Source organism: Gaeumannomyces tritici, assembly GCF_000145635.1.
Source record: "Gaeumannomyces tritici R3-111a-1 unplaced genomic scaffold supercont2.2, whole genome shotgun sequence".
Classification (NCBI taxonomy): Eukaryota; Fungi; Ascomycota; class Sordariomycetes; order Magnaporthales; family Magnaporthaceae; genus Gaeumannomyces; species Gaeumannomyces tritici.
This window is the reverse complement of record NW_008804546.1, coordinates 2,711,380-2,730,197: the sequence shown is the minus strand read 5'-3', so window position 1 is coordinate 2,730,197 and position 18,818 is coordinate 2,711,380. Positions and strand designations below refer to the sequence as shown.

Sequence of the window (18,818 nt, the reverse complement as noted above, 5' to 3'; positions counted from 1 at the left end):
TTGCTTCCTGTCCCGCGCCAAGAACTCTCCTAGTAGTTCCCCAAAAGCGGGGGTTCTTCCCGTCAACCCCCCACCTCACCTCTGAAGGCGTGCAAGCCGATCGAGCAACCCTATCACAAGTGATTCAAAGTGCTCTCAACCAACGGAACTGATCAGTGAATCGGGTGTGCTAGCGAGACCCCGCCCTTGTGGTGGGCTACCACGGCCGCATCTACACAGTAGGTGTTTTTTTATTCCCAGCGCGGGATACCATCGCAGGCCGAGCCAGACTTCCCCCCTACCTATCGTGCTACCTTATGCATGCCGCTAGCACACCATGGGCCGACCCTTGGCAGGCTCACGGCACCGAGTTGCTGCTGCCCACCCACCCTTTGCCGGGATTAATGCGCTCTTTTCGCTACCCATACCACCATGATGAAGCCCCTCCGTGCCCTTGTGCGTCACTAGCTCCTTGGAGACTCCATATGGTTGCCGTCGGATATTGGGTGGGATATCTGCCCGCTCCCAAGTTGCCGGTATGGTGGCAAAGTGAGGGCGCATCAGCCAGTCCGCGTGGTACCTACCTACCCACCTTGGTAGCCAGTATCCGACTTCCTCCCCCGCCTCTTGCCTTTTTGTCTTGAGGGTGTACACCAAGAACACCGATGGGCCGAAGAACTTGTGCTTGCGCATGTATTGCACGTTCTCCTGAGCAGCGGGATCTCTTTTCTCCAACCACCAACTCATCCTTTAGTTGAGGACCTGCCTTGAACTTCCAGCAAAGTGAGTAGCTCAGCTGTTAGCCGAATACACCTGCGCACTTGGAAATCCTACACCAACTTTCCGTCCACACTATTCCTCTCCCAGAGCGAGGCCTCGTTAGCATCAAGGGGCTCTCACGTGTTATTGGACTAGGATACCTACCCCGGCGGCTCGACCCAACAGCCAACCGTTGTCCTCAGGCCCATCCCAGCCATGCTGTTACTACCCCGAGCGACGGCGTTCGCGCTCTTGTGCGCTCTCCCAGACATAGTCGCGGCCGTCGCCCTGGCCGCCCGGCAGCAGACGGCAGCCCAGCTGCCGCCGCAGTGGATCACCGTCGATGCGGCCGGGTCGGCGCGGACAGTCACCCCGCAGCTGACCCTCGTGGGCGGGACCACATCAACCATCTCGCCGCCCCCGGACGAGCTGACCCGGGTCCAAACGTGGAGGATGTCGGCCCACGGCACCGCCGTCACCACCACGACCCGCGCCCCCATCGCCACCGCCACGCCGTCGGGCTCGACCGGGTCGCCCGGCGGCGGCGTCATGCTGAAGTGCCAGCACTACGTCGGCATTGACGCCCCCTTATGCGCCCCCTACAGGGGCAGCTTGCTCAACCCAGGCACTACGTACTACCGTGCGTCCCCTATAACCCCGTTTTGTTTTCTTTGTTATAAAAATAGGAATCCACCGCCGCCCCTGCTAACGCCCCGGCCCCCGCTCCGCCCAAAGTGACATGGTACGTTGACTTCTTCGGCTCCAACCCGGACCAGGACATCGAGGTGCAGGTCAGCTATGACGGCGGCCCGGTCCTTTTGACCGACAAGATGCCCGCCAGCGTCGGCTTCTACGCCTGGAGCGTGCCGGCCGACTTCCTCGAGCGGAACGGCGGCGGCCGGGCCGCCGTGGAAGTGACGTGGAGCATCAACTTCGGGGCCCCGGACGGCTCCAAATCCATCATCCACGGCGAGGGGCCGACCGTGACCATCACCCGGGAGCAGATGCTCGTCGACGACGGCCTGCCCAAGGGCGCCGGCGGCTCGCTCGCGGCTCTGGCAATCGCCGTCCCCGTCGTCGTCATCGTCCTGCTCGTCCTCGGCCTCGGCGGCTTCTGTTTTTGGAGCTGGCGCAAGAAGGGCGTCGTGCCCGGCGCCGCCGCCATCGGCGCCCTCAAGCGCCGGTCCACCGGCGGCGGCGGCGGCGGCGGCTACGGTGAGCGCCGCAGCAGGTCCGAGCGGGCCGCCGGGCAGCAACAGCAAGACCCTGTCGCGCCCCGCCCCGCAGGGCCGGGCGACCAGCTACCAGACGACAAGTTTCCTGGTATCCAGCTCACCGACCGCGACAGCTGGTCGCCCACCTCGCCGTCTAGTGGGCGCAACGTGTTCCAGGAGGAGATTAGAAGGCAGGAGACTGGTCGGCGATGATTCTGGGTCGGTTGAGCTGTCTGGTTGGATACCGGGCCGACAACGCTATAAACTGCTCAGGCCTAGGTTTTGGATCTTGGAGTTGAGTGTCATGGCCTGGACAACTTTCATGGGGCTAGGAACCTCATGAGCGACGGCGCTCATGAAGATAATCAGGTAGTTACAGGTTTGCCCGTCGTGGCATTGCTGCTGCTTTATATACCATGACTACAGGTACCTATTTTGCAAGAGAAAACATAATTCTGGTCCGTTCGGAAGTTTGGGGGTACCTGATGACAGCGCTAAACCGATTTAACGAAATTGAGAAAACCCAAGACGCCCACATTAGGCCTTTCCGATCCATCCGGAATTAACAAAAAACTCGAAAATGCGGCCGCCTTTTTGGTTGTCGAGACGGCATATCTCGCGCGCCTGCTTCTTCTTAAGCGTGCCGTTGCCCTTGAGCGCTTCCTTGAGCAGCTGCTCCTTGATCATCAGATATGGCTTCGGCTGGATTCGCACCACCTCACACAGCTTGACCTCATCAGGGGTCAGGAGCTGCAAATCTGGTGTCGCGTCCAGTGTGAACTGGAGCGGCGTCACGCCAACAAGGGGCTGTGGCACAAACGGCTCCTTCTTAATACCTCCAGCGCCGTTAGCAACGATGACGCTGTTATTGTCGCCGTCGAGGAACCCGTTCAGTCCCTCATTCTTAATTACGATGTCGTCGTTTCCGGCCGCGCTGTCTGCCGTCGCTGCAGCTGCCGCTGCCTCGCTTGCCAACGCGTTTCCGTGGCTCTTGCCGCTCGGGCCTGCAAGCCTAAAGGGAAGTTCGGGAGTTATGAGAACCGCGGCCCCGCTTGGCGGGTCCGGCGCTTGCTGCTGCTTGTTCCGCTGGTTGCTCGCCAGACGCTCGCGGTCCATAGACCCGAGCGGGATGGACTTCTGGATGCGCTGTGCCTTGTCTTGCTCATACTTTTCACCGCTTCGTAGATCCCCGATACCAAGGTGCCGCCACTCTTGCAGCTGCACGATGGCCTGGCGCAGGTTCAGCTCATCCACAAGTCCCTGCGAGAAAGCTTCGAAGTCGTCGTGGTTCATCATGCGGGCGAACGGCTTGGCGCGGTTCAGCAGGTCGCGCTCCTCCTTGGACCGCTTCTTCTCCAACTTGCTGTTCTCCCTGTAATCCAGGAGGTTGTGCTCGAATATGACTTTCTTGCGCTCGACGCGCTGGGTCAGTCGGCAGTTGTAAACCTCCATCACGGTAAGCTTGAGTTCCATTTCGGGTTCCAGCTCGCCAGTGCGGGGGTTGATGCCATCACCAGGCTCAAACTGCATCAGCTGCACGGCTTCCTCAGCCTCGTTTGCGTGCTCCGTCTCAAACTCGAGTCGGCCAGGCATGTACCCTTGGATCTCATGGCACGAGGGGACCGAGGCCGTCGGCTTGGTCTTAGGTTGCAATGCCGGTGCGTTCTTAGCGGCATCGCGCCTGTCCTCTATCCTCTGCTTCTTGCGGGCCTGGAACTCCTCGCGGGTGACCTCGTTGGCCAGTTCGTTGTCGTGGGGGCTGCATCGCTTGGGCAGCGGGAAACATGGCGAGTTGACGTAGGCATCGATGTAGTGGTCTCGCACCTCATCTTTGTACCTGTATCCGCCAATGTGGTCCGCAATGTCGGCCCAGGAGCCCAGACCGTATGTCTCTGCGCCCTCCAGCAGCAGCAGCTCCTCGTCGGCACCCCATTCTGGATCGAAGATAGGGAACGAATTTTGTTCTATTACTCGGTAGGGATGTGTGGCTGGCTGATGGCTCCCGCTCGATTCTCCGTCGGCAAAACACTTGACGCATAGGTCGTAGTCGTTGCAGGCACTATGCGCACATCGTATCCGAACCTGTAACGGTGTTAGCGACGAAGCTTGCGCGGTGTCCAGGACGGGAGTGTCGCCGAGGCGGACGGCGCGGATGTGGTACAGTGTGGGGTGGGCAGGGGTGTACCACCAGCTAGACCGGCAGACAGCCGCAGATATCACAGCAGGAGTTCGCAGGCAGCAGATGCTCACTCACGGTAGAGGTTATGTCGACCGAGCACTTGTCGCAGTGGTATTTGACACCACCCTCGGCTCCCCTGGCAGCCGTCTTCTTCCTAATCACACCCATCGTGTGCGGCGCGCTGGGTGCTGGGCAGGTTCGAGCTGGACGTTGCGCAACCGCAGGTAGTCAGGTTTGAGTGGGGGTCCCCTGCGTTGTTCGGTGCAGCGGCCTCGACACACCAGCGTCTTATAGAGCACGGGAATGCCTGGGTAAGCGAGCCGGCTCCGTAGCGACGATGACGATTGTTGCGCGATGATGGATATTTTAGTTGCGCTGCGAATGTTGATGGAATGGTAATTGAATGTTTGGCGCTGTTCGCATCATCGTCGCGTCAGCTAGATTGGTCCTCCACCTAGCTATGAAATCGGGGCACACGCGCCACACGGTGGCTTTCGAGTCATGCTTTCCACAGAACCACCGTATCACATGACTAAGGTGACGTCTGCACGCATGATGCTCGATATTTTCATTGGCATTCATTGCTACCGTCAAGGCATCATAGAGAAGCCAAACTGGAGGAAATCTAAACAGCCATCTCAAAGTCCAATTGGGGCAACTATATTCAATCGTTATAGCTTCCGGACACTCCTCGGATCAGTTTTTCTTTTTTCTTTGCTCGCGGGGACCTCTAAAAATCGTCGCAGATGGAATGCTCCTCCCTCATGGTATCATATCAAGGTGGGGAAGTTGGGGCAACACCCCGCATTGGTCTGCCAGTGATGCGCTCCAATGGCGCGTGAAGACGCAGACACGAGCCTCCAATAAAACTCCGTTACGGACATAAAAAAAGGGCAATTGTTTCTTCGCCTCCGTCATATTCTCGACTGTATCTACTGGCTCGAGTGTTCTTGCTCTCGAAGGACCGTTGAGCCATGCCTGACAAAATCCTGGACGAAATCTCTCATCGGAGGTACAACCCCTTGACCGGCGCATGGCTTCTTGTCTCGCCCCATAGGACCAAGCGTCCCTGGCAGGGCCAGCAGGAGGCGCCATCCAAGAACCAGCTCCCCTCCTATGACCCCGAATGCTACCTGTGCCCGCGGAACAAACGTGCTCAGGGCGACGAGAACCCGGACTACAGGAACACGTTGGTTTTTGTGAATGACTATAGCGCCGTTAAGGAGGAACAGGCCGAGTACAAGCCCGAGGCCAATGCTGGGGGTAAGTCGCAGATGCTACCTGCAATGTTGTGTATAGCCATGCTGTAGCCGAAGGCCCTGAGCATCTCTAACTGCGGTTCTTTTTCGTGTGTACAGATCTCGGATCGCTGTTGCTGCGCGCCGAGGCGACCACAGGCCGATGCTACGTCCTCACCTTCTCGGCCAAGCACGACGTCACACTGGCCGACATGACAGCCCAGGAGATACTCCCCGTGATCAACGTGTGGACCGACATTTACGCCTCCCACGTGTCCCCCTTGAGCCCGCTGGCCGCCGCCGCCGCCGCCGCGCGTGAGAGACTGGCCGTGTTGCCCGAGAACAAGGTCACGGCCCCGCCTCACCAGCTCCGGTACATGACCATATTCGAGAACAAGGGCGCGGCCATGGGCTGCTCGAACCCGCACCCGCACTGCCAGGTCTGGACGACGTCGAGCATGCCTGAGGAGCCGGGCAAGGAGCTGGCGCAAATGTCCAAATACAGGAGCGAGCACGGCGGACGCCACATTCTGGGAGATTACGTCAAACTGGAGCTTGAGAAGCAGGAGCGCGTCCTCTGGCAGAACGATGGCTTCCTCGTCGTTTGCCCCTGGTGGGCCCTCTGGCCATTCGAGGTGCTTGTTATTGCCAAGCGCCACGTCCGCGCCCTTGTCGACCTTACCGACGATGAGAGGCTGCAGTTTGCCGAGGCGATCCAAGAGGTCACTCGCCGTTATGACAATCTTTTCGAGACGAATTTTCCGTATAGTAAGTTTCCATGCTGCGGTTGCTGCTGTCCTTTGCCCATTTTTCCGCATCGCGTCTGCTCACATATACCGACATCTACGCAGGCTCTGGGCTCCACCAGGCACCCCTTGACTGTAGCGAGGACGAGGCGGAAAGCAGCTGGTTCCACATGCACTTCTATCCCCCCTTGCTCAGGTCCGCGACTGTCAAAAAGTTCCTTGTTGGGTATGAACTCATGGCCGAGCCACAACGCGATATCACACCCGAGCAGGCAACTGCTCGTCTGAGGGCATGTGGTGGCGACCTGTACCGAAAGTCTCTCTGAGTTTCACCAGTCTACCTGCCCAGGCGGCTATTCCAACATATATATACCATGCATTACGGGCCCCCAAGAGAGCTATAAACCAGATCTTGCACCGCACACGCTCTCCCCCACTCATTACATCAACTAGCACTCTACCGGGCCCAGGGCAGGACAATAGGCCCAACGTAGTGCGCATACTGGAGTGCCATCCAAATCGAGCCGGTGGATCCAGCAATGATGGGGAAAACTAGTGGCCCGCTCGGGGGGCAGGTCTTGAAAACAAGCAGCTCGGAGAGAAAATGCGAGGCGGCGACGATGTGGGTCAGGAGCGACAGCTGGTAGAGAACCGGGTTGGAAACATCGTAGGCGGCGTACAGGCGGATGACGCCAGTGATGAAAGTCCATGCGGCAAAGAGGCGGGCGGCGAGCGGCGTCATTTGATCGTTGGCCTTCTCGACGTCTTTGCCAGTGCTCGATGCGGGCACGAGTTTGTGGATGCTGTCTTCTGGGTTCGACCGCGTGGTAGGGGCCGCGGCCCGCCCTCTCGTCAGGGCCGGGTTCGGCACAAACAGCCCCTTGTAGATGCGTCGCGTGTAGTGCAGGGTCCCGAAGTTCTGGGCCGCATTGCCAATCGCGGCAACTGAGACCTAGAGTTGGAGAAAGCAACAATGTCAGACAAAGGTGCCAAGATCTGAGATGGCAAAAGGGGCTCAGTGCCAAAGGAATGCTATCGGTCAAAGTCTCGTACCACCAGGAGATATAGGGGCAGGTAACCCTGATCCAGGGCGGGCAGGTAGTCTGTGATGGCCATGGCTGCTTGGGCGTTCGACGGCTGCTGTCAGACTTTGGGCCAGGTCTCGTTTTACGGGGAGGCAGGCAAGCCGACGCAACGTGAGCTTTCTGGCAGCAAAGCCAGGAGAGAGAAAGTTTCTGGCAGCAATAACGAGACGAGAAGCTCCAGACCTCGGCCAACCGTTTCCGAGCTCAACAAAAATCCAAGCGGCACCAGAGCTGCTCCAGTGAGACCCTGGATTCCTGAGTGTCCCATTGTGATTGGCCAATTAGTGCGACAAGTCAGCCGTCTAATGCACAGTGGCCAGGGCGCCCCCCAAAAAAAAGTTCGACGTGTACGTCACAATCTAATTTTCACCGCTGGTCGAAAAACCATTTGAGAAGTGATCCTGCTGGCTTTCTCCTGATTGACGAGAGTCCTCCCACGGGACCAGGCCAGGTTATTCTCCAGAGACGACAGAAGGAAGAAAATCTCCGATAGCCATGGACGGCCTGACCCAGGCGCTGGGCTCTGTGCCACAGGGCGTGCAATGGGCACTGGCTGGCGTTGGCGCGCTTTACCTCGGCAGCAAAGTCCTCAGCTACCTGCACCTGGCGCTGAACCTGTTCATTCTCAGCGGAACCAACGTATGACCATCTTGCACAGACTTGAACCATCAGCTGTTGCACGATCGAGTTCATGCTGACAATCACACAAATCGCAGCTGAGCAAGTATGGCAAGAATGGCAGCTGGGCGGTCGTGACGGGCGCGTCGGACGGGCTTGGCAAGGAGTTCGCATCGCAGCTTGCCGCCAAGGGATTCAACATCATGCTGGTCTCTCGCACCGAATCCAAGCTTGTGGCTCTGGCGCAGGAGCTCGAAGCCAAGTTTGGTGGAAAGGGCGTGCAGACCAAGGTATTCGCAATGGATTACTCCAAAGACCAGGACGAGGACTACGCCAGGCTAGGCCAGGCGCTTGCCGGCCTGGATGTGGCTATTCTCATCAACAACGTGGGCCTGAGTCACTCGATCCCCGTGTCGTTCTTGGAGACGCCCCGCGAGGAGCTGCAGGGTATTGTCACCATCAACTGCCTGGGCACTCTCAAGACTACGCAGACGGTAGCACCCATCATGGTCAAGCGGGGCGGCGGACTGATCCTGACCATGGGCTCATTTGGCGGTTGGATGCCGACACCCTACCTGGCCACCTATAGCGGCAGCAAGGCGTTCCTGCAGCAGTGGTCCAGCTCGCTGGCCGAGGAGCTGCGCGCCTCCAAGGTCGACGTGCACCTAATGCTCGGCTACTTGATCGTGGGCGCCATGAGCAAGGTGCGCCGGCCGAGCCTGCTGATCCCGAACATGAAGCCGTTCGTGTCGTCCGCGCTCAACAAGGTCGGCTGCGGGTCGCAGCGCATGGCCTACACGTACACGCCCTGGTGGAGCCACGCCATATTCCAATGGGTCGTCGAGAACACGGTCGGGACCGGCAGCAGGGTTGGCATCTGGTACAACCTCAACATGCACATAGACATCCGCAACAGGGCCTTGAGGAAGGCGGCGAGGGAGGCGAAGAAGGCCTGAGGGGGGGACGAGTGCCTGGCAGTCTTGGAGGCGTCTGAATGGATGTTTCTAACTTGTAAGCCGTGAAAGGTCTATTATGTTGATGATAAATGGCTTATTCTTGGCTGTGGTCTGAACAGAGCATTTGAACAGGCAACAGCAGGCGGTGCTTTGCCAGAGGCTCGCGACAAACCAAGTTGGTAGACTATATGAATACCTAGATACCTACTTATTTGGAACCTCTGTATATGCTCTCCTTTGGCAAACATAGGTTTATGCCAGGCGCCTATCCTGGGTCGTACAAGGCGTCCTTTCGTCGTTAATGGGATGTTCATTGTGAGATTGAATACGGGGAATTGTCACGAAAATTTCAGATAGATACAGGTAGGTAGTACTCGGGGACGTATTATTTGGGTGATTTTACGACACAAAGTATTCTGGTAGTTCTCCCAGAATCGCAGGTATGGGATGCCGCTGGTAGAATCACAGTGGGAGTTTTCAATGACGATGGGTCGAGCAGGGGTTGCTGCACCTGGGGCACTGACCGCAAAAAGACTAGCGCGGTTTGGTTGCGGTTCCCTGCTGGTGCGCTTTGCCTGCCTCCGTCGCGTGCGCCCCGTGCGATTTCGCGTCGCTGCCAAAATTTTGGCGGGTTTCTCTGAGCTCTCCACCCTGGCAGAAGGAAACAGCTCAAAGGCGCGAACTTCACTCCTCTTTTGTCTCCGAGAATTCGGCCACGCCATTGACCAACGAGGGTGTTTTGCTTTCCAGCCTTTGTTGTGGCCCGAATCTGGCACCGTCCTTGCCTCATGGTTTCTTGACGACGTCGCTTGAGAGCTTTATTCACTCGACCTCTTCATTTGGTTCCCAGTTCGATTTTCCTCTCCCCTGCCTCGACAGCGACGAGCGCTGCTGGACACCGAAGCGCCGACGAAAAGGCCAGGACGCGATACGGGTCTGTTCCCCAGAGGCCGTCGTGAGCGAGGCCAACCATGGCGTCCCAGACGCCAGCGCGACCTGTGCCCGGCGCATTTCTCGCGACACCAGCTCCTGGTGGCCGGCCCGACCCCGTCAGACGCCGACTCTTTGACACGCCGTCAGCATCAACACCGGCCCAGTCGCACTACAGACCCGACGCAATCTCGAGCTCTGCCACGCAGGCAGGGCAGCTCCAGACTCAACAACCCGAGCTACCCCCAGTGGAGAAGGCCGCGAACGAGATAAAACATGCCCTACTACAGGACGAGAATTACCCAGAGATCGACTCATTCTGCCGTCGTAAGTACCCAGGCGTATCCCATTTCACACGCCCCTTCCAGTGTCACTTGGGCTGCGCGCAACGTTGAACGACCTCTAACAAAAATTCAGCCGGCGCGTCTTCCGACTATGATGTCCAGGCCATCGAGTCGTCTTGGACCCCCTTCCAGAGGACGCAGATGTATCCGATCCCCGACCGTATCTTCGAGACTTATAACATGAGCCATATTAGTACCAAGATGGGTCTGTTCGCCGAGATCGGTCATGCATACGCCTGCATTGACAACGCGCTGTTGATGTGGAACTTCAACCAGCCAAACCCCGAGATCATCGGGTTTGAGGACCAGCCGCACAGCATCCAAACGGTCGCGCTTGTGCCGCCCAGACCTGGCGTCTTTCTCGACAGCATCACACACATCCTGGTTGTTGCCACGACCAGTGACCTCATCCTCCTCGGTCTTGCCGTAACCTCACAACCGAATGGGACCAAGGCGGTGGAGCTGTACTCGACCAAGATGACTTTGCACGCGCCCTCCAACAGCATCAACATCATCGCGAGCACGTCTTCGGGACGCATTTTCTTTGGCGGCGAAGGAGACACCGACATCTACGAGCTCTGCTATCAACAGGAAGAGAAGTGGTTCTCCGGACGCTGTAGCAAGATCAACCACTCCCAGGCCGGCTGGTCCTCCTCCATAACCTGGCTTCCAGGCTCTGGGTTGTGGTCGCCGCAGAGTCACGAGCATCTGGTCGACATCAAGGTGGACAACACAAGAAACCTTCTCTATACCCTCTCCAACAAGTCGACCATCAGGACCTACTCTATCGAGAGTGCCAACAAGCTCGTTCTGCGCATCACCAAGGAAAAGAACCACTGTTTGCGCGACATCACGCACATGATTAGCCGGACGGCACTGCTTACCGACCGCGTGCGAATCGTTTCCATCAGCCCGATAGCCGCACAAGAAGCGTCCAAGCTGCACCTGATGGCGCTCACAGATACTGGGTGCCGCCTCTTTCTCAGCGCGACGAGCTCCGCTGCCTACTCCGACACCTACTCGTCCACGTACACGGCAGAGTTGAACCCCAACCTTGCACCGCAGTCGATGCAGGTGCAGTTCGTCAAATTCCCACCCTCGGCGACCAACCCAGAAGCCAATCCGCTCAAGACGAGCCAGCTTGGCTTCAGGTTTGCACCTGGCTACTTTTTCGATTTCATTAACACGACAGAATCTGGCCTGACACTCTTTGTTTCAGCCCCCGATGCTGGGCGTATCAATCACACGGGACTCGCCTCTGCGCTGAAGTTTTATGAACATGCCACCTGGGTCGATGTTGGGTCCAAAGCGGTCGCACTGGACGTCGGGCTCATGACCAAACCTTTCGCAGCGGCCAAGCAACCACTGGGATTTGGAAACGAACTGGCTGTCCAGTTCGATGACGAACCATGCGAAGTCGCGGTTCTTACTAGCAGTGGGATCTATATCATTCGCCGCAGACGGTTCGTGGATATCTTCGCCGCTGCTGTGAGGGCCGCGGTCGGGGATGAAGGGCTGGAAAAGGAGGTGCGCAAGTTTGTCCAGCTCTATGGGCGCGTGGAGACTATCTCGGCTGCCCTCGCTGTCGCTTGTGGCCAGGGGAGCGACCTTAGGACAGGTACGGGGCGTGCCATCGACCAGGCCACTACAGACCGAGCCAAGACGGCCTTTGTGACCTGGGGCGGTCAGCCAACCCTTGCCGAGGCAGACGGAAATGTCAATCTCACTACGCCGTCGGTCAAGCTGTCGTCTCGCCATGACGCGCTTGTGCTCTATCTCGCTCGTCTCATCCGGACACTCTGGAATGCCAAGGTGATCGAGCGCAAGATTGATAAGACCAGCGTGGTCGTGGTGAACTCGACGATCCCCATCAGCAAGCTCACCATTGTTCAGGAGAACCTTGAGAGGCTCCGCAACTTCTTGAAAATCAACAAGGGCATCATCCAGGGACTCTCCGGTCCCGCAGACCTCCAGCATGTCAGCAGTCGGCAAGAGGAGGTTGCGCTCCAAGCCGAGCATCAGTCGCTTCATGCGCTCCAGAAGCTCATGGAGAGCATATCAGAGGGCATCTCGTTTGTTGTCATGCTCTTCGATGAGCGAGTCGCTGACATCTACTTGCGCCTGGATGAGAAAACCCAGAAGCAACTGCAGGAGCTCACGTATGAGAGTCTATTCGCGCAGTCTGCAGGAAAGGAGCTGGCCAAGCTCTTGGTCAAGGCTATCGTCAACCGCAACATCGAGAGCGGATCCAATGTGGAGACGGTCGCCGATGCGCTTCGAAGACGTTGTGGCAGTTTCTGCAGCCCTGACGATGTCATTATCTTCAAGGCCCAAGAGCAGCTCAAGCGTGCCTCGGAGCAGTCCTCCAACCCCAACTCCCAGCGAGCACTCCTCAGCGAGAGCCTGCGCCTCTTCGAGCATGTTGCCAACAGTCTAACCTTCGCTAACCTCGAAGGTGCTGTTTCGCAGTACATTGACTTGAAGTACTACGCTGCTGCCATTCGTCTCTGTCTCACCGTGGCGAAGGAGAACGACCGAGGGAACTCTGCCCTGGCCTGGATCAACGATAATAAGCCCGCCAACGATGTCAGGCAGACCGCCTTCAAGCACCGCAAGCGTTGCTACGATCTTATCCACACTGTGCTACAGCGTCTTGATACTGCATCTAGCACGGAGCCCGACCTAGTTGATGGAAAGCCAACGGTGGCTGCAACGAAACGGAAGGAGGCATACTCGGTCGTGAATGACTCGGACGACGAAGTGTTCCACTTTGACCTCTATGAGTGGTATATTGAGCAGAATTGGACGGACCGCATCTTGGCGATAGACTCGCCTCATGTCGTCACCTTCTTGCAGCGCCTTGCCACAGTCGACGCTCACCATGCGGAGCTCCTCTGCCGCTTCTACACGCACCGGGGGCTCTTCTTCGAGGCTGCACAGGTGCAGTCCGTGCTCGCCAATTCCGACTTTGCCATCGGCATCAAGGATCGCATCACGCTACTCAGCCGGGCCAAGGGTAATGCCAGCGTGTCTACCCTCAGCGGAAACCGACAGCAACAACAGCTGCTGAGCCACGAGATCACTGAGCTTCTCGAGATTGCACATATACAAGACGACTTGCTGGAGAGGCTGAGGGCAGACCGGAGAATACCAGATGAGCGCAAGGCTGAGGCAGAGCAAGCCCTGGACGGGCCCATCCAGGGACTGAGCGAGGTAAGTTCAAGCATTTTCTGGCCCTCGTCACTAGGCAGTACGCTAACAGGCACCGCAGCTGTTCAACACATATGCCGACCCTGCCGGATACTACAACCTGTGTCTGCTCATCTACCATGCTGCCGACTTCCACCAGACACAACTGATTGCAGAGACGTGGAAGAACCTTATAAGCGTCACCCACCAGGAGATTGAGGAGCGCCGTGAGGAGTACGAGAGGCAGCTGGCGGCAGCCCAGCGGCATCTCTCGGAGCCGCCTCCGCCGGCACCCTACGAATCTGTATCGATGCAGATCCAGATGATTGCGCACCGAACATCTCTGGATACCATGATTTTCCCGATCGACACACTCCTACCGATTGTGTGCGAGTATGCCATCACGCAAGAACAGGATGAGAGCATCGGGGCCGACAACTCGTGGCCGGTGCTGCTCTTCCTGCAGCTGCAAGTGTCGCCTTCGGTGATTGTGCGCATCTTGGAGCCCATCTTTGAGGCGCAAGAGGCTCCCTTCACCGGCCGCCGGCGGCGATTTGTGGGTGCATGGATCAACACGGCGGTTGAGGCATGGCTTCGTGAGGTCGAGCGGCATGGACTGCAGTCGGTCAGCCGGGGCCCCGTTGGAGACGGCTCATCAGACGGTATCCTGGGCTCGTGGGTGTTTGAGCTTCTCGGCCGTGTGGCAGAGGACATTGGCCGTTTGGCTGCGGCAGGTCGTGAGCACAACGCAGCGACCATGGAGGCGGAAGAGGTTGTGCGGAGAGCCAAGCAGCTGCGTTTGTCCGTGGAAAAGGCCGTCAGACAACAAGGGCTTAACCGTACCATGAGGTTCATGGCATGAAGCCCGTTATCCTTGCACGCCACGGCAGTGGTTCGCCGTCGGTCGTCGCATGACCAAAGCATGGCTGGTTGCTGTTTGGACGCGATGGGATTGTTGTGGATGAGTGGTATGCCCTTCATCGTTGTCGTGATGCGAGGTTACACCTTGCATGGGCTGTACTCTCCAGATAGGGAGGCCAGCGCGAGACAGCATGTCGTAATATGGGTTGGTTTTCCGTGGGGTTGGGGTGTTGGTATAGGCTGTTCATCTTTGTGTACATAGCGTATTTTCCTCCTGTGCTAAAACTTCCACCAGCCGGCGTTCAGCGCGGTTCAGTTGTGTCTAGTTTCTATGTCATCACACTGCTAATCACCCATCGACTCTGGCTTTTCTTCATTCCATGGCCGTTTGGATGGCAGTTGAAGTCCAAGATGTGGGGGGCTGATCCACGCGAGTGTCAATTTACCCCCACCCGCACCTTCCGACATGGAACCTGCGGCAGCGGTTGCCGTAAATGCCCCACTAATAGCAAACGCTGTGGAAACCTCATCTCCGCTGCAGAGCTGCCCGCCCTTGGGTACTAGGTTGGCGATTTATCCCGCTATTCCGCCTCGATTGCATCACCGAGCCGCCAACTCTGCCGCCTCGAGCTGTATCGCGTCCGCCAACGTCGCCGCCACACCCAGGCGCGCTCAGCAATCGACACCGCCGCCGCACGGACATGACTGGAGTTGTCTCCTGGCCACGCTGCATTCGTTGCCGGGATCATTCGCCATGGCATATATAGCTCCGATCCACCGGGCCAGCAGCGTGCGCCATGCCCTGCAGGTGCGGCTGTTGCCTGAGGGCGAGCCGTGCTTGGTCCTTGCGTACGAGAGCTCCCGCTTTTTCTCCCCCTCTTGAAGCCACGCACAGACTTGCCCCAGGAACCACTGCTAACACAACAGTGCGCCTTGGAACACAGCAAGTCTAACCGCCTCGAGGTCTGGCAGGTCGCCGGCGGCCACCTGACCCTAACCCATTCCAAGACCATCCATGGCACCATCGTCATGCTCCAGGCCCTCCAGCCCAAGGACTCTCCGACCGAGATGATCCTTGTCGGCACCGATCGCTTTAGGTACTTCTCCGTCCTGTGGAACCAGGAGACACGCGAGCTGGAGACCGTACAGGATTTTCTCGACCATGGAGAGCAGTTCGTGAGAGATGTTACCACGAGGCATAGGTGCCTTGTCGACCCATCCGGACGCTTCATTGTCATGCTGGTTTGGTCCGGCGTCATCAACGTCATGTGTCTGCAGCGTAGGAAAGGCAAGCAGAGGGACCTGCTATTGCTGGATCAGTCACGCATCTCCGAGCTCTACATCAAGGACGCGGCATTCCTCTACTCCGAAGATGCCCATCCTCGCGTGGCTTTTCTGTACCAGACCAAGCCGAACGTTCCGGAATCCAAGCTGGTCGCATACCGCCTATGCTCCGACGACAAGGACTTGGAGGTCTCTCGTTTCGACCCGCTCAAGGATCGGATAATAGACATCGACATTCCAGACCCCGGTGCAGTCATGTTGATTCCGGTCGAGCGGGTCGAGTCGAAGCGGCACCACTTTCGGAATCCGGGCGCCGACGCGCGCCTTGGAGGCCTGCTGGTCGTGGGCGAGACGCAAGTTCTGTACATCGACGACATGACACAGGCAACCGTCGAGACCGCCCTCATGAGCCCCATGGTCTTCGTCGCATGGGCCAAATGCGACGCTTCCCACTACATCCTAGCTGACGACTATGGTGGTCTGCATCTGCTGACCCTAGACGTCAAGGAGGACGGGGTAACAGTGAAAGATATCATCGTCTGCCTCATTGGTAAAGCCTCGCGCGCCAACGAACTTGTCTGCCTGGACAGTGGCTATCTCTTCGTCGGCTCGCACTATGGCGATTCCGAACTCCTGTGCCTCAACCTGGTCCGCGAGGACACGGACAGGCCGCTGGTCGAGACGGTGCAGACGCTCCCCAGCATTGCCCCGATTCTTGACTTTACCGTCATGGATATGGGCAACCGCGAAGCCGACAACACCGTCGGAAATGAGTATGCTTCTGGTCAGGCCCGCATAGTCACTGGGAGCGGCGCCCACAGAGATGGGAGTCTGCGAAGTGTCCGAAGCGGAGTCAGGCTAGATGACATCGGGATTCTTGCAGACATGCCGGGCGTCAGGGGGCTATTTCCGCTTGAGTCAAACGGGGAGACCAATGCTCTGGTTGCGTCGTTTCTCACCGAAACAAGGGTTTTCACCTTCGACGCCGAAGGCGACATCGAGGAGGTCGAGGCCTTCCAAGGCCTTGATTTATCAGTGCGGTCACTTCTAGTAACCAATCTAGGCGACGACAGTATTCTCCAAATCACCGACCATGGAGCCTCGGTCATCGGCCCCGAGGCCGGAATAACAATCAGCTCCTGGGAGCCGCCGACTGGTCGCGTAATTACAGGTTGCTCGACCAACGGAAAATGGCTTCTTCTCTCAATCGATGGCAAGACGCTGGTATCCCTACGAATCCCGGACCTCACCGTGAGCACGCAGCGAGAAAGCAGCCCGAATGATCAGATATCCTGTCTTGCTGCGTCACCACATCTCCCTGACATAGGAGCTGTGGGGTTCTGGTCAGACGGGTCTGTGTCGATCATAAATCTTTGCACTCTGGATGTCATACACAGCGAAACGCTGCGCAGGACAAAAGACGCCGCGATAGTACCTCGCGACATTGTCCTCGCCAGAGTGCTCCCGGCCGAAGTGGCAGGCCCAACTTTGTTCGTGTCAATGGACGATGGCGAGGTGGTCACCTTCACACTGAACGACGTGGGCAAGCTATCGGCACGTAAGAGCGTTGTCCTTGGCACACGTCAAGCTCGCTTTCACGTCCTGCCGCAGCCCGGAGATGTGTGCAACATCTTTGTCACTAGCGAGCATTCAAGTTTGATATATGGGTCGGACAAGCGAATCATATACTCGGCCGTGACCGCGGAATCGGCGACATATGTGTGTCCCTTTGACACTGCCGTCTTCCCAGGTTCGCTTGCGGTAGCAACCGACTCCGAGCTCAAAATCTCCAAGATTGACCCGCAGCGGCAAAGCCACGTCCAATCGCTGCCCATGGGGGAGAATGTGCGAAGTATCGCCTATTCGGCGCCGACGCGGGTCTTTGGGCTGGGCTGCATCCGACGAGAGATTTCCAAAGGCGTGGAGAAAGCGTCCAGTACCTTTAGGCTCGTTGACGAGGTGGTGCTCCAGCCACTGGGCAACCCATTCGAGCTGAATGAAGGAGAGGTGGTCGAGACCGTTATACGGGCGCAGCTCCGCGACACCTTTGGCCGTCTAGCAGAGAGGTTTATCGTCGGCACACGGTTTCTCGTCGATGAGAACCTGGTCCCAGGATCCAACAGCAAGGGGCGGGTGCTCGTCTTTGGGGTCGACGAGGAGCGATCGCCGTTCCAGATTGTCTCGCATCCTCTAAAGAGCGGCTGCCGGAGGCTTGCCGTCATGGAGGAAATGATTGTCGTTGCTCTCACGAAGACGGTGGTGGTGGCACGATACGAAGAATTGACGTCTACTTCGGGCAAGCTTATCAAGGTGGCCTCGTATCAAACCACGAGTTACGCCATCGATGTCGCAGTCGAGGGTCGTCTGATAGCGGTCGGAGACATTATGAAGTCGATGTCGCTCGTCGAGTTCGTGCCCCCGACGACGGTGGCGGGAGATGGAAAAGCCGGAGAGACGAAGAAACCGGCACAGCTGATTGAGGTCTGCCGGCACTACCAGTCGTCCTGGTCGACAGCGGTGGCTCATTTCGAAGGGGAATCGTGGCTCGAGGCGGACGCTGATGGAAATGTCATGGTTCTGGGACGCAACACCACGGGGGTCACGCTGGAGGACAGGCGGCGGATGGAGATCACGAGCGAGATCAACCTGGGTGAAAACATAAACCGCATCCAGAAGATTTCTGTTGAGACGGGCCCAAATGCGCCTATTCACCCCAAGGCGTTCTTGTCGACGGTAAGGCTCCAACACGAACATTCCCTCACTCTGATCCGCCCGACCTGCTAATATGGACTCTTTTTTTTTGTTCACAGACCGAAGGCTCTATCTATCTTGTTGGGGCCATCGCACCGCAGATGCGAGACCTCCTGCTAAACCTCCAAGACAGGCTAGAAGACTATGTGGGAACTCTGGGAAACATACCCTTCAAAAACTTCAGGTCGTTCCGGAATGCCGAGCGTGAAGCGGATGGTCCGGTCCGTTTCATTGACGGCGAATACATCGAGCGGTTTCTGGATATGAACGAGGAGACGCAATCTCAGGTGTGCCGGGATCTAGGTCCCAGCGTAGAGGACATGCGAAACCTGGTGGAAGAACTGAAGAACATGCACTAGACGAATGTGCACAAACAAGCACCGAGGTATGAGTGGATTCTGGCGGTGGCTGTCATGTATAAGGCGTTGGTGGGACCATATTAAGATTATAAACAGACAAGCGTCTCTGGGTTTTACAAAATAGCGGTCCGAGACTAGGTAGGTGCTCGGCATAACTTGTAGGATCTGATATCTTCCCATCTTTGTTGTTAGTTTGTATTAATAGCAATCACGTGGCCGCATACCACCGTCGGGCAATCGGATGGTTTCGGAGTACATTTCACGTGACTGAGCCAGAGCTGTTGCTCCAGCCAATGATACCCCACCAATTAGGAAGCCTGAGCTTC

At 57.6% G+C, this 18,818-nt stretch overlaps 7 protein-coding genes across 7 annotated transcripts; 5 read left to right on the top strand and 2 right to left on the bottom strand.

The window, feature by feature from the left end:
* The first annotated feature begins 231 nt into the window (after nucleotides 1–231).
* GGTG_03443 (hypothetical protein) lies at nucleotides 232–2,410 on the top strand. The gene is made up of 2 exons (XM_009221223.1): nucleotides 232–1,378; nucleotides 1,474–2,410. Exons 1-2 carry the CDS (start codon nucleotides 955–957, stop codon nucleotides 2,163–2,165), a joined length of 1,116 nt encoding a protein of 371 aa, XP_009219487.1. The 5' UTR covers nucleotides 232–954; the 3' UTR covers nucleotides 2,166–2,410.
* On the bottom strand, nucleotides 2,214–4,604 carry GGTG_03442 (transcriptional adapter 2). Its single transcript, XM_009221222.1, has 2 exons — nucleotides 4,207–4,604; nucleotides 2,214–4,034 (listed from the first exon to the last, which is right to left on the bottom strand). The coding sequence occupies exons 1-2, from the start codon at nucleotides 4,297–4,299 to the stop codon at nucleotides 2,490–2,492; spliced, it is 1,638 nt and encodes a 545-aa protein (XP_009219486.1). The 5' UTR covers nucleotides 4,300–4,604; the 3' UTR covers nucleotides 2,214–2,489.
* A 126-nt stretch (nucleotides 4,605–4,730) lies between these two features.
* On the top strand, nucleotides 4,731–6,559 carry GGTG_03441 (galactose-1-phosphate uridylyltransferase). Its single transcript, XM_009221221.1, has 3 exons — nucleotides 4,731–5,394; nucleotides 5,490–6,137; nucleotides 6,221–6,559. Exons 1-3 carry the CDS (start codon nucleotides 5,106–5,108, stop codon nucleotides 6,439–6,441), a joined length of 1,158 nt encoding a protein of 385 aa, XP_009219485.1. The 5' UTR covers nucleotides 4,731–5,105; the 3' UTR covers nucleotides 6,442–6,559.
* GGTG_03440 (transmembrane domain-containing protein) lies at nucleotides 6,221–7,460 on the bottom strand. Its single transcript, XM_009221220.1, has 2 exons — nucleotides 7,169–7,460; nucleotides 6,221–7,067 (listed from the first exon to the last, which is right to left on the bottom strand). The coding sequence occupies exons 1-2, from the start codon at nucleotides 7,229–7,231 to the stop codon at nucleotides 6,573–6,575; spliced, it is 558 nt and encodes a 185-aa protein (XP_009219484.1). The 5' UTR covers nucleotides 7,232–7,460; the 3' UTR covers nucleotides 6,221–6,572.
* Nucleotides 7,461–7,530: 70 nt separating this feature from the next.
* On the top strand, nucleotides 7,531–9,275 carry GGTG_03439 (3-ketoacyl-CoA reductase). The gene is made up of 2 exons (XM_009221219.1): nucleotides 7,531–7,839; nucleotides 7,917–9,275. The coding sequence occupies exons 1-2, from the start codon at nucleotides 7,696–7,698 to the stop codon at nucleotides 8,772–8,774; spliced, it is 1,002 nt and encodes a 333-aa protein (XP_009219483.1). The 5' UTR covers nucleotides 7,531–7,695; the 3' UTR covers nucleotides 8,775–9,275.
* A 120-nt stretch (nucleotides 9,276–9,395) lies between these two features.
* Nucleotides 9,396–14,516, top strand: GGTG_03438 (nucleoporin Nup157/170). The gene is made up of 3 exons (XM_009221218.1): nucleotides 9,396–10,031; nucleotides 10,122–13,261; nucleotides 13,320–14,516. Exons 1-3 carry the CDS (start codon nucleotides 9,746–9,748, stop codon nucleotides 14,097–14,099), a joined length of 4,206 nt encoding a protein of 1,401 aa, XP_009219482.1. The 5' UTR covers nucleotides 9,396–9,745; the 3' UTR covers nucleotides 14,100–14,516.
* A 91-nt stretch (nucleotides 14,517–14,607) lies between these two features.
* Nucleotides 14,608–18,812, top strand: GGTG_03437 (hypothetical protein). The gene is made up of 3 exons (XM_009221217.1): nucleotides 14,608–14,947; nucleotides 15,043–18,115; nucleotides 18,193–18,812. Exons 1-3 carry the CDS (start codon nucleotides 14,853–14,855, stop codon nucleotides 18,490–18,492), a joined length of 3,468 nt encoding a protein of 1,155 aa, XP_009219481.1. The 5' UTR covers nucleotides 14,608–14,852; the 3' UTR covers nucleotides 18,493–18,812.
* Nucleotides 18,813–18,818: the final 6 nt, after the last annotated feature.

What these genes read in the sequence shown, in the direction of transcription:
- GGTG_03441 (XM_009221221.1), top strand. Translation starts at nt 5,106, where the DNA reads ATGCCTGACAAAATCCTGGACGAAATCTCTCATCGGAGGTACAACCCC. An exon ending in GCCCGAGGCCAATGCTGGGG is followed by an intron (nt 5,395 to 5,489) that starts GTAAGTCGCAGA and finishes TCGTGTGTACAG; the next exon opens with ATCTCGGATCGCTGTTGCTG. An exon ending in CGAGACGAATTTTCCGTATA is followed by an intron (nt 6,138 to 6,220) that starts GTAAGTTTCCAT and finishes ACATCTACGCAG; the next exon opens with GCTCTGGGCTCCACCAGGCA.
- GGTG_03437 (XM_009221217.1), top strand. Translation starts at nt 14,853, where the DNA reads ATGGCATATATAGCTCCGATCCACCGGGCCAGCAGCGTGCGCCATGCC. An exon ending in GAGCCGTGCTTGGTCCTTGC is followed by an intron (nt 14,948 to 15,042) that starts GTACGAGAGCTC and finishes CTTGGAACACAG; the next exon opens with CAAGTCTAACCGCCTCGAGG. An exon ending in CCAAGGCGTTCTTGTCGACG is followed by an intron (nt 18,116 to 18,192) that starts GTAAGGCTCCAA and finishes TTTTGTTCACAG; the next exon opens with ACCGAAGGCTCTATCTATCT.
- GGTG_03440 (XM_009221220.1), bottom strand. Translation starts at nt 7,231, where the DNA reads ATGGCCATCACAGACTACCTGCCCGCCCTGGATCAGGGTTACCTGCCC. An exon ending in TGCCCCTATATCTCCTGGTG is followed by an intron (nt 7,068 to 7,168) that starts GTACGAGACTTT and finishes CTCCAACTCTAG; the next exon opens with GTCTCAGTTGCCGCGATTGG.
- GGTG_03438 (XM_009221218.1), top strand. Translation starts at nt 9,746, where the DNA reads ATGGCGTCCCAGACGCCAGCGCGACCTGTGCCCGGCGCATTTCTCGCG. An exon ending in GATCGACTCATTCTGCCGTC is followed by an intron (nt 10,032 to 10,121) that starts GTAAGTACCCAG and finishes ACAAAAATTCAG; the next exon opens with CCGGCGCGTCTTCCGACTAT. An exon ending in CCATCCAGGGACTGAGCGAG is followed by an intron (nt 13,262 to 13,319) that starts GTAAGTTCAAGC and finishes CAGGCACCGCAG; the next exon opens with CTGTTCAACACATATGCCGA.
- GGTG_03443 (XM_009221223.1), top strand. Translation starts at nt 955, where the DNA reads ATGCTGTTACTACCCCGAGCGACGGCGTTCGCGCTCTTGTGCGCTCTC. An exon ending in CCCAGGCACTACGTACTACC is followed by an intron (nt 1,379 to 1,473) that starts GTGCGTCCCCTA and finishes CTCCGCCCAAAG; the next exon opens with TGACATGGTACGTTGACTTC.
- GGTG_03439 (XM_009221219.1), top strand. Translation starts at nt 7,696, where the DNA reads ATGGACGGCCTGACCCAGGCGCTGGGCTCTGTGCCACAGGGCGTGCAA. An exon ending in TCATTCTCAGCGGAACCAAC is followed by an intron (nt 7,840 to 7,916) that starts GTATGACCATCT and finishes CACAAATCGCAG; the next exon opens with CTGAGCAAGTATGGCAAGAA.
- GGTG_03442 (XM_009221222.1), bottom strand. Translation starts at nt 4,299, where the DNA reads ATGGGTGTGATTAGGAAGAAGACGGCTGCCAGGGGAGCCGAGGGTGGT. An exon ending in CGGTCGACATAACCTCTACC is followed by an intron (nt 4,035 to 4,206) that starts GTGAGTGAGCAT and finishes ACACCGTTACAG; the next exon opens with GTTCGGATACGATGTGCGCA.